This window comes from Opisthocomus hoazin, chromosome 30, assembly GCF_030867145.1.
Source record: "Opisthocomus hoazin isolate bOpiHoa1 chromosome 30, bOpiHoa1.hap1, whole genome shotgun sequence".
Lineage (NCBI taxonomy): Eukaryota > Metazoa > Chordata > Aves > Opisthocomiformes > Opisthocomidae > Opisthocomus > Opisthocomus hoazin.
The window spans coordinates 3,997,156-4,008,672 of NC_134443.1; the positions used below are offsets into that span (position 1 = coordinate 3,997,156).

General features: G+C 74.2%; 3 protein-coding genes across 6 annotated transcripts; 1 reads left to right on the forward strand and 2 right to left on the reverse strand.

Moving 5' to 3' along the window:
- Positions 1 to 10: 10 nt before the first annotated feature.
- LOC142364891 (V-type proton ATPase catalytic subunit A-like) lies at positions 11 to 6,657 on the reverse strand. Of its 4 annotated transcripts, XM_075445056.1 has the most exons (14): positions 6,576 to 6,657; positions 6,375 to 6,503; positions 5,474 to 5,688; positions 5,260 to 5,397; positions 5,026 to 5,177; positions 4,137 to 4,299; positions 3,958 to 4,066; positions 3,024 to 3,146; positions 2,801 to 2,915; positions 2,652 to 2,715; positions 2,380 to 2,583; positions 484 to 578; positions 217 to 388; positions 11 to 140 (listed from the first exon to the last, which is right to left on the reverse strand). In XM_075445056.1, exons 1-14 carry the CDS (start codon positions 6,655 to 6,657, stop codon positions 48 to 50), a joined length of 1,854 nt encoding a protein of 617 aa, XP_075301171.1. In that variant the 3' UTR covers positions 11 to 47. The 4 variants fall into 4 exon arrangements, with proteins under 4 accessions (XP_075301171.1, XP_075301168.1, XP_075301169.1 ...); XM_075445053.1 differs by lacking the exon at positions 6,576 to 6,657 and having other exon boundaries at positions 5,026 to 5,150; positions 6,375 to 6,521; XM_075445054.1 differs by lacking the exon at positions 6,576 to 6,657 and having other exon boundaries at positions 2,380 to 2,515; positions 2,801 to 2,911; positions 6,375 to 6,521.
- Positions 6,658 to 7,347: 690 nt separating this feature from the next.
- Positions 7,348 to 8,670, reverse strand: PFDN2 (prefoldin subunit 2). The gene is made up of 4 exons (XM_075445448.1): positions 8,583 to 8,670; positions 8,342 to 8,430; positions 8,138 to 8,261; positions 7,348 to 7,579 (listed from the first exon to the last, which is right to left on the reverse strand). The coding sequence occupies exons 1-4, from the start codon at positions 8,646 to 8,648 to the stop codon at positions 7,397 to 7,399; spliced, it is 462 nt and encodes a 153-aa protein (XP_075301563.1). The 5' UTR covers positions 8,649 to 8,670; the 3' UTR covers positions 7,348 to 7,396.
- Positions 8,671 to 8,727: 57 nt separating this feature from the next.
- NIT1 (nitrilase 1) lies at positions 8,728 to 11,144 on the forward strand. Its single transcript, XM_075445446.1, has 6 exons — positions 8,728 to 8,825; positions 9,389 to 9,763; positions 9,867 to 9,970; positions 10,047 to 10,180; positions 10,289 to 10,414; positions 10,624 to 11,144. Coding segments are annotated over exons 1-6 (1,011 nt in total). The 5' UTR covers positions 8,728 to 8,823; the 3' UTR covers positions 10,894 to 11,144.
- The last annotated feature ends 373 nt before the right edge of the window (positions 11,145 to 11,517 follow it).

The window sequence follows — 11,517 nt, forward strand, 5'->3', positions numbered from 1 at the left end:
GTGCGGGGGGGGACCCCGGGGGGACCCCCCCCTCCCGTGCCCCCCCCTCAGTCCTCCAGGTTGCGGAAGGCCGCCTGCATCTCCTCGTTCAGCTGGGCGAAGGCGGCCGTGATGTTGGCTTCGCCGTCCTTCACCGGGTCCTGGGGACACGGGGACGCGGTGGCATCACCCCGGCGCCCCCCCCAATGGGGCTCGCAGCCCCCCCCCCACACCCACCTTGAACTTCATGGCGCTCAGCTTGTAGAGGATGTCCCCCAGGCTCTCGCGGATGGTGGCCCAGGTGACGCGGTGCTCGCCCGCGGCGGTGGCCTCCACCGCGTGCCGCGCCAGCTCGTAGAAGGTGACCATGTTGTGGAGCATCCCCACCGTCTTGTAGAAGGGGCAGAACCTGGGGGGCCGGGGGTCAGGGTGGGGGCCGTGGGGGGCCATGGGGAGCCATGGGGGGCCGGGGGGGCTGTGGGGAGCCATGGGGGGCTGGGGTACCTGTCGTAGGAGGAGTAGCCGTTCTGCTGGAGGAAGTCATCCTTGAGGAGCTTTGCCACCTCCAGCGTCACCTTGTCGGCCTCGGCGAGGGACGCCTGTGGGGGGGCAGCTCTGGGGTGTCCCTAGCCCCTGCCCCCACCCCACATCCCATGTCCCCAGCCCGTCCTCATCTCCACCCCCACCCTGATTCCATCCCAGATCCCAGATCCCCGTCCCGTACCCCAGAACCCTATCCCACCCCACACGCTGTGCCCCACCCCACACCCTACACCCCCCACCCCACACCCTACACCCCCCCACCCCACACACTGTGCCCCATCCCACACCCTACACCCCCACCCCACACCCTACAACCCCCACCCCCCACCCTACACCCCCATCCCACACCCTACACCCCCCACCCTACACCCCCCACCCCACACCCTACACCCCTATCCCACCCCACACGCTGTGCCCCATCCCACACCCTACACCCCCCGACATCCCCATCCTCTATCCCACACCCCATACCCTACAACCCACACCCTACAGCCCCCACCCCACACCCCACACCCCCCACCCCATCCCGTACCCCACACCCCCTCACACACCCCATAGCCCTCATCTCCATCCCAGATCCCACACCCCCATCCCATTCCCCGTTTCCCACACCCCATCCCCATTCCCCACCCCATCTCCCACATCCTCGTTCTGTCCCCACCCCGTATCCCACCTCCCCATCCAGCCCCACCCCGTATCCCACCTCCCCATCCCGCCCCCACCCCCCGTATCCCACCTCCCCATCCCGTCACCACCCCCCGTATCCCACCTCCCCATCCCAGCCCCACCCCCCGTATCCCACCTCCCCATCCCAGCCCCACACCCCGTATCCCACCTTCCCATCCAGCCCCACCCCCCGTATCCCACCTCCCCATCCCAGCCCCACACCCCGTATCCCACCTCCCCATCCCAGCCCCACCCCCCGTATCCCACCTCCCCATCCCGTCCCCACCCCGTATCCCACCTCCCCATCCCGCCCCCACCCCCCGTATCCCACCTCCCCATCCCGTCACCACCCCCCGTATCCCACCTCCCCATCCCAGCCCCACCCCGTATCCCACCTCCCCATCCCAGCCCCACCCCCGCATCCCACCTCCCCATCCCAGCCCCACACCCCGTATCCCACCTCCCCATCCCGTCCCCACCCCGTATCCCCCCTCCCCATCCCGTCCCCACCCCGTATCCCACCTCCCCATCCCAGCCCCACACCCCGTATCCCCCCTCCCCATCCCGTCCTCACCCCGTATCCCACCTCCCCATCCAGCCCCACCCCGTATCCCACCTCCCCATCCCAGCCCCACCCCCCGCATCCCACCTCCCCATCCCAGCCCCAGCCCCCGTATCCCACCTCCCCATCCCGTCACCACCCCCCGTATCCCACCTCCCCATCCCAGCCCCACCCCGTATACCCCCTCCCCATCCAGCCCCACCCCCCGTATCCCACCTCCCCATCCCAGCCCCACACCCCGTATCCCACCTTCCCATTCAGCCCCACCCCCCGTATCCCACCTCCCCATCCCAGCCCCACCCCCCGTATCCCCCCTCCCCATCCCAGCCCCCCCCCCGTATCCCACCTCCCCATCCCAGCCCCACACCCCGTATCCCACCTCCCCATCCAGCCCCACCCCCCGTATCCCACCTCCCCATCCCAGCCCCACACCCCGTATCCCACCTCCCCATCCAGCCCCACACCCCGTATCCCATCTCCCCATCCCAGCCCCACACCCCGTATCCCACCTCCCCATCCCGTCCCCACCCCGTATCCCCCCTCCCCATCCCACCCTCACCCCCGCTGCGCCTCCCGCATCCCCCCCCCCGTCTCCCCACCCCCCCCGCCCCCCGGCGCCCCGCCCCCACCTTGCCGACCAGCTGGACGATCTCGGCCAGCTCCTCTTCCTCCTGCAGGATCTCGCGGGCGCGGCGCCGCAGGCCGGGGAACTCGGGGTGCAGCCGCTCGTAGTGGGGCTCCAGCGCCCGCAGGTACCGGCTGTAGCTGATCAGCCAGTTCACCGACGGGAAGTGCTTGCGCTGCGCCAGCTTCTTGTCCAGCCCCCAGAACACCTGGGGGGGCACGGGGGGTCGCGGGGGGGCGGCCGGGACAGGGGGGGTCCCCGGGGCGCCCCGCTCACCTGCACGATGCCCAGCGTGGCCGAGGTGACGGGGTCGGAGAAGTCCCCTCCCGGGGGGGACACGCTGCGGGGACAGCGGGCGGGCGGTTTGGCGGGGTGCTGGGGTGGGGGACCCCGCGCTGCCCGCCCCCCCGGCCCCCCGCACTCACGCGCCGACGATGCTGACGCTGCCCTCGCGCGTCGGGGAGCCCAGGCAGCGGGCGCGCCCCGCACGCTCGTAGAAGGAGGCCAGGCGGGCGCCCAGGTACGCGGGGTAGCCGCTGTCTGCGGGGAGCGCGGCGTCACCCGCAGCGCGCGGCCGCGGCCCCCGCGCGCGGCCTCGGGGGCGGCCGGGGGGCGAGGGGCTCCCCCCGACCCCGGCCTGGGGCTCACCCGCCGGCATCTCGGCCAAGCGCCCCGAGATCTCGCGCAGCGCCTCGGCCCAGCGCGACGTGGAGTCGGCCATCATGCTGACGTGGTGGCCCATGTCGCGGAAGTACTCGGAGAGCGTGATGCCTGCGCCCGCGGCACGCGGCTCGCACGCTCGGCACGCGGATCACACGCTCGGCACGCAGATCACACGCTTGGCACGCGGATCACACGCTCGGCACGCAGATCACACGCTTGGCACACGGATCACACGCTCGGCACGCGGATCACACGCTCAGCACGCGGATCACATGCTCGGCACGCGGCTCACGCTCAGCACGCAGATCACACACTCGGCACGCGGATCACACGCTCAGCACGCGGCTCACACGCTCAGCACGCGGATCACATGCTCGGCACGCGGCTCACACGCTCAGCACGCGGATCACACGCTCAGCACGCGGATCACATGCTCAGCACGTGGCGTGCACGCTCAGCACGCAGATCACACGCTCGGCACGCGGATCACACGCTCGGCATGTGGATTGCACGCTCAGCACGCGGATCACACGCTCGGCACACGGATCACATGCTTGGCACATGGATTGCACGCTCAGCACGTGGCTCGCATGCTCAGCATGCGGCTGGCACACTTGGCCCAGCCCCTTGCACACTCGGCACATGGCTCGCGCGCTTGGCATGCAGCTTGCACGCTCGGCACAGCCCCTCGGACGCTTGGCACAGCCCCTTGCACACTCAGCACAGCCCCTTGCACACTTGGCACGTGGCTCGCACGCTCGGCACAGCCCCTCGCACACTCAGCGCTCGTTCCAGCGAGCTCAGGGCCACCCGTCCCTGCACCCACCCGTGCACACGGCCGGCTGCACGAGGGGCCTCGCGTGCGCACACACACGTGCACACCCCCCGCGCCCCCCCGCCGCGGCGGCCCCCGGCCCACCGGTGTAGATGGAGGCTTCGCGGGCGGCCACCGGCATGTTGGAGGTGTTGGCCACCAGCGTCGTGCGCTTCATGATGGTCTCCGTCCTCCCGTCCACCTCCATGGTGAGCTGGGGACAGCGTCCCCGTCACGGCCGGCCCCCCGCCGCCGGCCCCCGCCGCCGTGCCCCCCGCGCCCACCTCGGGGAAGTCGCGCAGGACCTCGGACATCTCGTTGCCCCGCTCGCCGCAGCCGACGTAGACGATGACGTCGCTGTTGGAGTACTTGGACAGGGACTGGGAGATGACGGTTTTGCCGCAGCCGAAGGCGCCCGGGATGGCCGTGGTGCCGCCCTGCACGCAGCTGGGGACGGGGACGCGTGGGGACGGCCCCGAGCGGTGGCTGTGGAGGGGAGATGGGCCCCCACCACCACCCCGCGATGTCCCCATCCCTCCCGGGGACTGCCTGGAGTGAGGGTCACCCCTCCGCGTCACCCCCAGCCTCCTCGCTGTCCCCTTGTTCCCTGGCAGGGCTGTCCCCACCCCAGTCCCTGCTCCCAGCCCCATCCGTGTCCCCATCTCTGTCCCCCATCCTTGGCCCCCAGCCCCACCCTCGTCCCTTACACCCACCCCCAGCCCCACTTCCACCCTGCCCCACGCTGCCACCCCCTGCCCCAGTCCCCATCCCCGCCCCTGTCCCCATCCCTGCCCCATCCCATCCCCAACCCTGTCCCCGTCCCTGTCCCCATCCCCAGTCCCCATCCCCAGTCCCCATCCCCGCCCCTGTCCCCATCCCTGCCCCAGTCCCCATCCCCATCCCATCCCCAGTCCCCATCCCCAGTCCCCATCCCCGTCCCCAGTCCCCATCCCTGTCCCCACCCCATCCCCAGTCCCCATCCCCATCCCTGTCCCCACCCCATCCCCAGTCCCCATCCCCTTCCCCAGTCCCTGTCCCCATCCCTAGTCCCCATCCCCAGTCCCCGTCCCCATCCCCAGTCCCCATCCCTGTCCCCACCCCATCCCCAGTCCCCGTCCCCATCCCCAGTCCCCGTCCCCATCCCCGCTCTGCCGCCATCCCCGCGGTCCCTACGGGAAGAGGGCGTCCAGCACGCGCTGGCCGGTCAGCAGCGGGTGACACGCGGGCAGCTTCTCGGCCACCGGCCGGCTCTGCCGCACCGGCCACACCTGCAGCATGCGCAGCCGCTCCGCGACGCCCTGGAACTCCAGCTCCAGCACCACGTCCTGCGGGGACACGGGGGGACGGGACGGGCAGCGGGGGCAGGGGACCCCGGCCTGCCACCCCGTCACCCGTCACCCGCCCCACCGAGACGCTGTAGCTCCCCGGGGGTGCGACGTAGGTGACGGTGCCCCGGCTGCGCGGCGGCACCATGAGCTTGTGCTGCATGAGCGAGTTCTCCGTCACCGTCCCGTAGACGTCGCCGCCGGTGAGGTGGCTCCCGACCTGGCGAGGGGCGGCCGTGAGGACGCGGGGCCCGCGGCGGGGCTGTCCCCGTGGCCCCCCCGCGTGGGACACGCACCCGGACGCTGGCGCTGGGGACGAAGTCCCAGGCGAGGTGGCGGGGCAGCGCGGGGACGTTGGTGCCCCGCGGGATGTAGATGCTGGCGGTGAGCTGGGCGATGTCGCGCAGCGGGCGCTGGATCCCGTCGAAGATGGAGCCCAGGAGGCCAGGGCCCAGCTCCACCGAGAGCGGCTGCCCCGTGCGCAGCACCGGGTCCCCCACCCGCACCCCCGCTGACCCCCGCTCAGGAAAGGCCACGACGGGATGGGGACGGGGACCGGGCGGGCAGGGGGGCAGGAAGATGCGGGGGGACAGGGCAGGATGGGGCGACGGGGAGGGGTGGGGGGGCTGGAGGGGACGGGAAAGGGGGGGCAGGACAGGACAAGGAGAGGACGGGGAAACAGGACGGGGGGGACAGGAGAGAGGGACGGGGGGCTGGGGGGGACGGGGTGGAAAAGGGTGGGGGGACCGGGAAGGGGCAAGGACAGGACAGAGGGGTGGGGGGACAGGGCAGTGGGGGGGGGACAGGACCGGATGGGGGGGGACAGGGGACAATGTGGGGGTGGGAACAGGGGGGACAGAAGGGGAGAGCGGAGGACGTCAGGGACAGGGCAGTGGGACCGAGGGACAGGAGGGGGGGATGGGGCAGGCGGCGGGGGGCAGGGCAGGATGGGGAGATGGGGGGGAGGGGACAGGGAATGGAGAAGGACAGGAGGGAGAGGGAGGGGGGACGGGACAAGGGGAGGGGGGACAAGACAGGACAGGGGTGCGGGAGGCCAGGGAAGGGCAGGGTGGCGGGGACGCGGGGACGCGGGGATGCAGGGACACGGGGACGTGGGGACGTGGGGACGTGGGGACGTGGGGATGCAGGGACACGGGGACGTGGGGACGGGGGGACGCGGGGACGCGGGCAGGATACAGGTCTCCTCGTAGACCTGGAGCGTGGCCATGTCCCCCTCCAGCCGGATGATCTCCCCCACCAGCTCCGCGTGCCCCACGCGCACCAGCTCGTACATGGCCGCGCCCGCCATGCGCGTGGCCGTCACCACTGCGGGGACACCGCGCCGTCACCCCGGCCCCACGGCGGGGTCCCCGCGTCCCCGCGTCCCCGCGGCGGTACCGGGCCCCGAGACGCCGTGCACGCAGCCCAGCAGGCTCTCCCGCTCGGCCTCCTCCAGCCGCGGCCCCCCGGCCCCCGCCATGGCGTCCCCGCCAGCGCCGCCGCCGCCACCGCGTTTTATGGGGCCGGCGGCCGCGCGGAACCGGCCGGGCCCGGTGACGCTGGCGCGGGGGCTGTGTACAGTCAACAGCACCCGCGTCCCCCCCCCCGTGCCACCGCCGCACCCCGGGGTGCCACGCGCCGGCACGCTCCGGCACGCGCCGGCCTGCGCCTCGGACGCGGTGACCGCGACGGTGACAACGGCCTCCCTGCGCGGTGCCACCGCCGCGCCCCGTCCCCCCCCGCTGCGTGTCCCGGGGGTCCCTGACCCCGCGTGCTGCCGGGGTCCCCCCACGCGTGTGACGCCCCCAGGCACCCCCGCCCCCACTCGGGTCCCCCCGCAGCGTTCCAGGCACTGGGGGGGGGGGGTGTGTTTCTCCCCCCCGGCCCCGCGTGAGGCCGGGGCAGCAGCTCCAGCGCTGGCTGCGGCTGCTGGGGGTCCGGGGGGGTCGGGGGCCCCCCCGGGAATCACTGCGGAAAGTTTTCAGCAGCCAAAGAAAGGAAACTGCGGCCGAGGCTGGCCTGGAGCCCCCCCTGCCCCCCCCCCAGCCAGCAGGGACAGCAGCCCTGGGCCCCCCCGCAAGGAGCCAGGCTGAGGGTCCGGCCCTGCCCTGACACCCCCCCGGGGCTGCCCCCCCCTTCCTGCCCCCCCAGCACCCACGCTCGCCCGGGACCCAAGAAAAGCCCACGTTTATTTAACAACTCGCGGCGGGGGGGGGGGGCTAGGAGACGAGGACGCCGGCCGTGCCGCCCTTGGCCCCCCCCGCGGCGTCGGGCCCCCCGCGGGGGGGGCTCCGGGGGTCCTCCTCGCCCAGCAGCCGGATCCCGTGCTGCTCGCGGAACTCGCCCAGCTCCCGGCCCTTCGCCTGCAGCTGCTGCGCCAGCGCCTCCAGCAGCCGCCCCAGCTGGGGGGGGGGGTCAGAGGGGGGCCCGGCGGGGGGGGGCCCGGCGGGGGGTCCGGGGGAGGGGGGCCAGGGGGTGCGGGTCGGGGGTGCGGCTCCCGCGGGGGGGTCCAGGGTTGCAGGTCGGGGTGTCCCAGGGGTGGGGGTCGGGGGGTCCGGGGGGGTCCAGGGGGACGGCTCCCAGGGTTGCCGGTCGGCGGGGCCCGGGCGGTAGTCCCGAGGAGGGGGGGGGCCGGGGGGAGGATTCCCAGAGGGGGGGGATCCCGGAGGAATGGGGCCCGGGGGGGATGGGCGGTCCCGGGGGGGTGTCGTGTCAGGGGGCGGGGTCCCGGGGGGCGGGGTCCCGGGGGGCGTGTGTCCTGGGTGGGGGGCCCGGGGAGCCCAGGGGGTGGATCGGAGTGGGCCCGGGGGTCCCGGAGGGGTGGTCCCGGGAGGGGTCCGGGGGGTGGGTCGGAGAGGGGTCCCGGGGGGCGGGGTCCCGTGGGGGTGTGTCCCGGGGGGGGGCCGGGGAGCCCAGGGGGTGGGTCGGGGGGGTCCCGGTGGTCCCCGGCCGCCCCTCACCTGCTCCCTGTTGCCCTCCAGCGCCGGCAGCACCTCCCGCACCGTGCGCTCCACCAAGACGCCGCCCACCATGCGGTAACAGCGCCGGGCGGGGTCCACCTCCCGCAGCGTCTCGATCACCAGGCTGCGGGGGGGGGGTGAGGGGCTGCCCGGCACGGCCTCCCCCGGCCCCCCCCGGCCCCGGCCCCCCCGGCCCGGCCCCACCTGTGCTCGTTCAGCTCCAGCTCCAGCTCGGCCGCCTTCGAGGCCAGGCCCCGCTGCTCCTGCCGCAGCCGGTTGAACCGGGCCACGACCTGCGGGGACACGGCCGGAGCGGCGCTGGGACCCCCGCGACGGGGCCCGGGAAGGGGACACCCCCCCACACCCCCCCGGGGAGCCCCTCAGGGCCCAGAGACCCCCCCAAGGCCCGGGGACCCCCCGCCCGGCCCCGGCGCCCCCGCCGGACCTGCTCCGCCGTCAGCCCCTTCCCGCCGGCCCCCGCCGCCGGCCGCCCCTTCGCGCTGTCCGCCATCTTCCCCCGCCCCCCCGCGCCGCGGGCCACGCCCCTTCCGGCGCCGCCCGGAAACGGCCGCCATCTTGGTAGAGGGCAGCGGCGCTGCCTGGCGAGGCGGTGCCGGCGCCATCTTTGCTGCGGGCGCGGCCGCGGGGGGACTTTGCCCGCGTCCCCTCGGTGCCGCCGGCGGGGCATGTACGGCCCGGGGGGGCTCGGGGAGGGGAGCGGGGGCGTAGGGAGGGATTTGGGGCAGATTGGGCGGTCGAGGGGGGCTGGGGGAGCCTGGGGGCGGGAGGGGGGGGCTGACGGGGGTCAGAGCTGGGGGAAATGGGGGGTGCTGGGGGGCAGTTTGGGGGGTGCCGGGGGCAGTTTGGGAGTTGCTGGGGGGCAGCTGGGGGTTCTGGGGCAGTTTGGGGGGTGCTGGGGGGCAGTTTGGGGGGTGCTGGAGCAGTTTGGGAGGTGCTGGAGCAGTTTGGGGGGTGGTGGGGGGCAGCTGGGGGTGCTAGGGCAGTTTGGGAGGTGCTGGGGGCAGGTGGGCGGTGCTGGAGCAGTTTAGGGGTGCCAGGGGAAGCTGGGGGTGCTGGGGGGCAGCCGGGGGGTGCAGGGGCAGTTTGGGGGGTGCTGGGGGGCACCCGTGAGGTGCCAGGGTCGGTTTGGGGGTGCCGGGGCAGTTGGGGTCTGGCCTGGGTGCTGCAGGTGGGCACAGGGAGCGGGCGGCCGCTGTGACCCCCACCCCCACCCCGGGGTGCATCCCCCAGGCTGAGAGCGGTGCCCCGGACCCCGCTGCGCTGCTGGCTCCCGGACCCCCCGGCCCCCCCGCGACGCCTGCACGGCTCCGGAGCCCTGCGGCTGCCGCCCGCGCCGTGCCGCAGCCGCCCGCGCCCGCCGCACGCCATGGCGGCTGCCCCGGCGCTGAAGCCGCTGGTGGCCGTGGCCCAGGTCACCTCCACGCCCGACAAGGAGCGGAACTTCGCCGCCTGCGCCGGGCTGGTGCGGGAGGCGGCACAGCGCGGCGCCTGCCTCGTCTTCCTCCCCGAGGGCTTCGACTACATCGGCGCCGACACGGCGCAGACCCTCGCCCTGGCCGAGGGGCTGGACGGTGACCTCATGGGACGCTACGCCCGGCTGGCCAGGTACCGGCGGGACCCCCCGGAGTGGCGGGGACAGAGCTGCCTGTGCAGGCCGCGGGGTCCCCGTCCCCGGCCGAGCCGCGGTGACCCCGCGTCCCGCTCCCAGGGACTGCGGCGTGTGGCTCTCCCTGGGCGGCTTCCACGAGCGCGGCCGGGACTGGCCGACCACGCAGCGCATCTACAACTGCCACGCGCTGCTGGACCCCGCAGGTGAGGCCCCGGCTCTGCCCGCCGAGCGGGGTCCCGGTGCCCACCGGCGTCTCCCCTCCCGCCGTCTCGTCCCCAGGCCGCCTGGCAGCTGCCTACAGGAAGACCCACCTGTGTGACGTGGAGCTGGAGGGCCGCGTCACCATGAAGGAGAGCAGCTTCACCAACCCCGGCGCCGAGATCGTGGCCCCGGTCAGCACGCCGGCGGGGAAGGTACGCGGCCAGGGGCTCCCCCGGCTCGGCACCGCGTCCCCCCCGCCGTCCCCTGACCGCGGGGCTGGGTGCTGCGTCCTTGCCGACGTCCCCTCCTCGTCCCGCCAGCTTGGCCTCGCTGTCTGCTACGACCTGCGCTTCCCCGAGATCTCGCTGGCGCTGCGGCGTGCCGGCGCCGAGATCCTCACCTACCCCTCGGCCTTCACCGTGCCCACGGGCTCGGCGCACTGGGAGGTGAGCTCGGCCCCTCGGCCCCTGTCCCCGCGCGGCTGGGGACACCCCGGGGCTGGGCCCCCACCCCCAGCAGCGAGCGAGTAGGGGCGAATCCCACACCCAAGAGCGGCGAATTTCAGATAAAAAGCTTCTGGTTTGGGCATTTAAGGGGCACAGCCCTGGCCGCGGTGCCCCCCGCGCCGGGGTCCGCAGCGCCGTGTCCCCGGCAGGTGCTGCTGCGCGCCCGCGCCATCGAGAGCCAGTGCTACGTGGTGGCGGCGGCGCAGACCGGGCAGAACCACGAGCGCCGGACGTCGTACGGCCACGCGCTGGTCGCCGACCCCTGGGGCGCCGTCGTGGCCCAGTGCCGCGAGGGGCCGGGGCTCTGCTACGCCGAGATCGACCTCGAGTACCTGCGCCGCGTGCGCCGCGAGATCCCGGTGCACGGCCACCGCCGGCCCGACCTCTACGGCAGCGTGGGGCTGGCGCCGGGGCCGTGAGCCCTCCCGCAGCGGCGCTGGACCCGCTGGCTCAGGCCGTTTCTCCCCACAGCGTAACCGCGGGGCGGGCTCAGGGCCCCCCGTGCCGCAGCCGGGAGCGGGGTCCCCCCCCCCGGTGCCCCCCGGCGCGGGCAGGGCGGAAGGAAGGAGCCGGGCGCTGCAGTAGATGTTTATTTCAAGAAACCCGAAAGCTACACAGGGAGTATGACCGTTATACTGAAGTTTAAAAAATACAGAAATCACAGAAATTACACCGAGTTGTGCCAGAATGGTCCGTAAGCGGAGGGGGCTGGTGCCCTGGGGGGGCCGCACGCACCCCGCGGCCCGGGGAGAAAAACCACAACACCAGGCTGGAGCTGGGCAGGAGCCCCCGGGGCCGGGCGGCCGCGGGGCCGGGGGGCACGGCGGGCGGGCAGGGCGCAGGCAGGGGCTCTGCTGCCTGCCGCCAGCAACAGGCAGAGCACGCGGCCCCGGCCCGCGGCCCAGTGCGTCCCAGTTCGTCCCAGTTGCCAGCTGGAGGGAGGGGCAGAGCCAGGCAGCCGCGGAGGGGCCAGGCAGAGGTTTCGGGGCGTCCCTCGGCGCTGGTCCTCGCCCCCGCAGGGCAGGGGACACGAAGGCACATGG

Excerpts from the sequence above, each read along its gene's own strand:
- LOC142364891 (XM_075445056.1), bottom strand. The coding sequence starts at position 6,657 with ATGGCGGGGGCCGGGGGGCCGCGGCTGGAGGAGGCCGAGCGGGAGAGC. Across the intron at positions 6,504-6,575 it reads GCACGGCGTCTCGGGGCCCG|TGGTGACGGCCACGCGCATG; the intron begins GTACCGCCGCGG and ends GTGTCCCCGCAG. Across the intron at positions 5,689-6,374 it reads CCAGGTCTACGAGGAGACCT|CGGGGGTGCGGGTGGGGGAC; the intron begins GTATCCTGCCCG and ends AGCGGGGGTCAG.
- PFDN2 (XM_075445448.1), bottom strand. The coding sequence starts at position 8,648 with ATGGCGGACAGCGCGAAGGGGCGGCCGGCGGCGGGGGCCGGCGGGAAG. Across the intron at positions 8,262-8,341 it reads CTGGAGCTGAACGAGCACAG|CCTGGTGATCGAGACGCTGC; the intron begins GTGGGGCCGGGC and ends CCCCCCCCGCAG. Across the intron at positions 7,580-8,137 it reads TGGAGGGCAACAGGGAGCAG|CTGGGGCGGCTGCTGGAGGC; the intron begins GTGAGGGGCGGC and ends CCCCCCCCCCAG.
- NIT1 (XM_075445446.1), top strand. Across the intron at positions 10,181-10,288 it reads TCAGCACGCCGGCGGGGAAG|CTTGGCCTCGCTGTCTGCTA; the intron begins GTACGCGGCCAG and ends TCGTCCCGCCAG. Across the intron at positions 10,415-10,623 it reads CGGGCTCGGCGCACTGGGAG|GTGCTGCTGCGCGCCCGCGC; the intron begins GTGAGCTCGGCC and ends TGTCCCCGGCAG.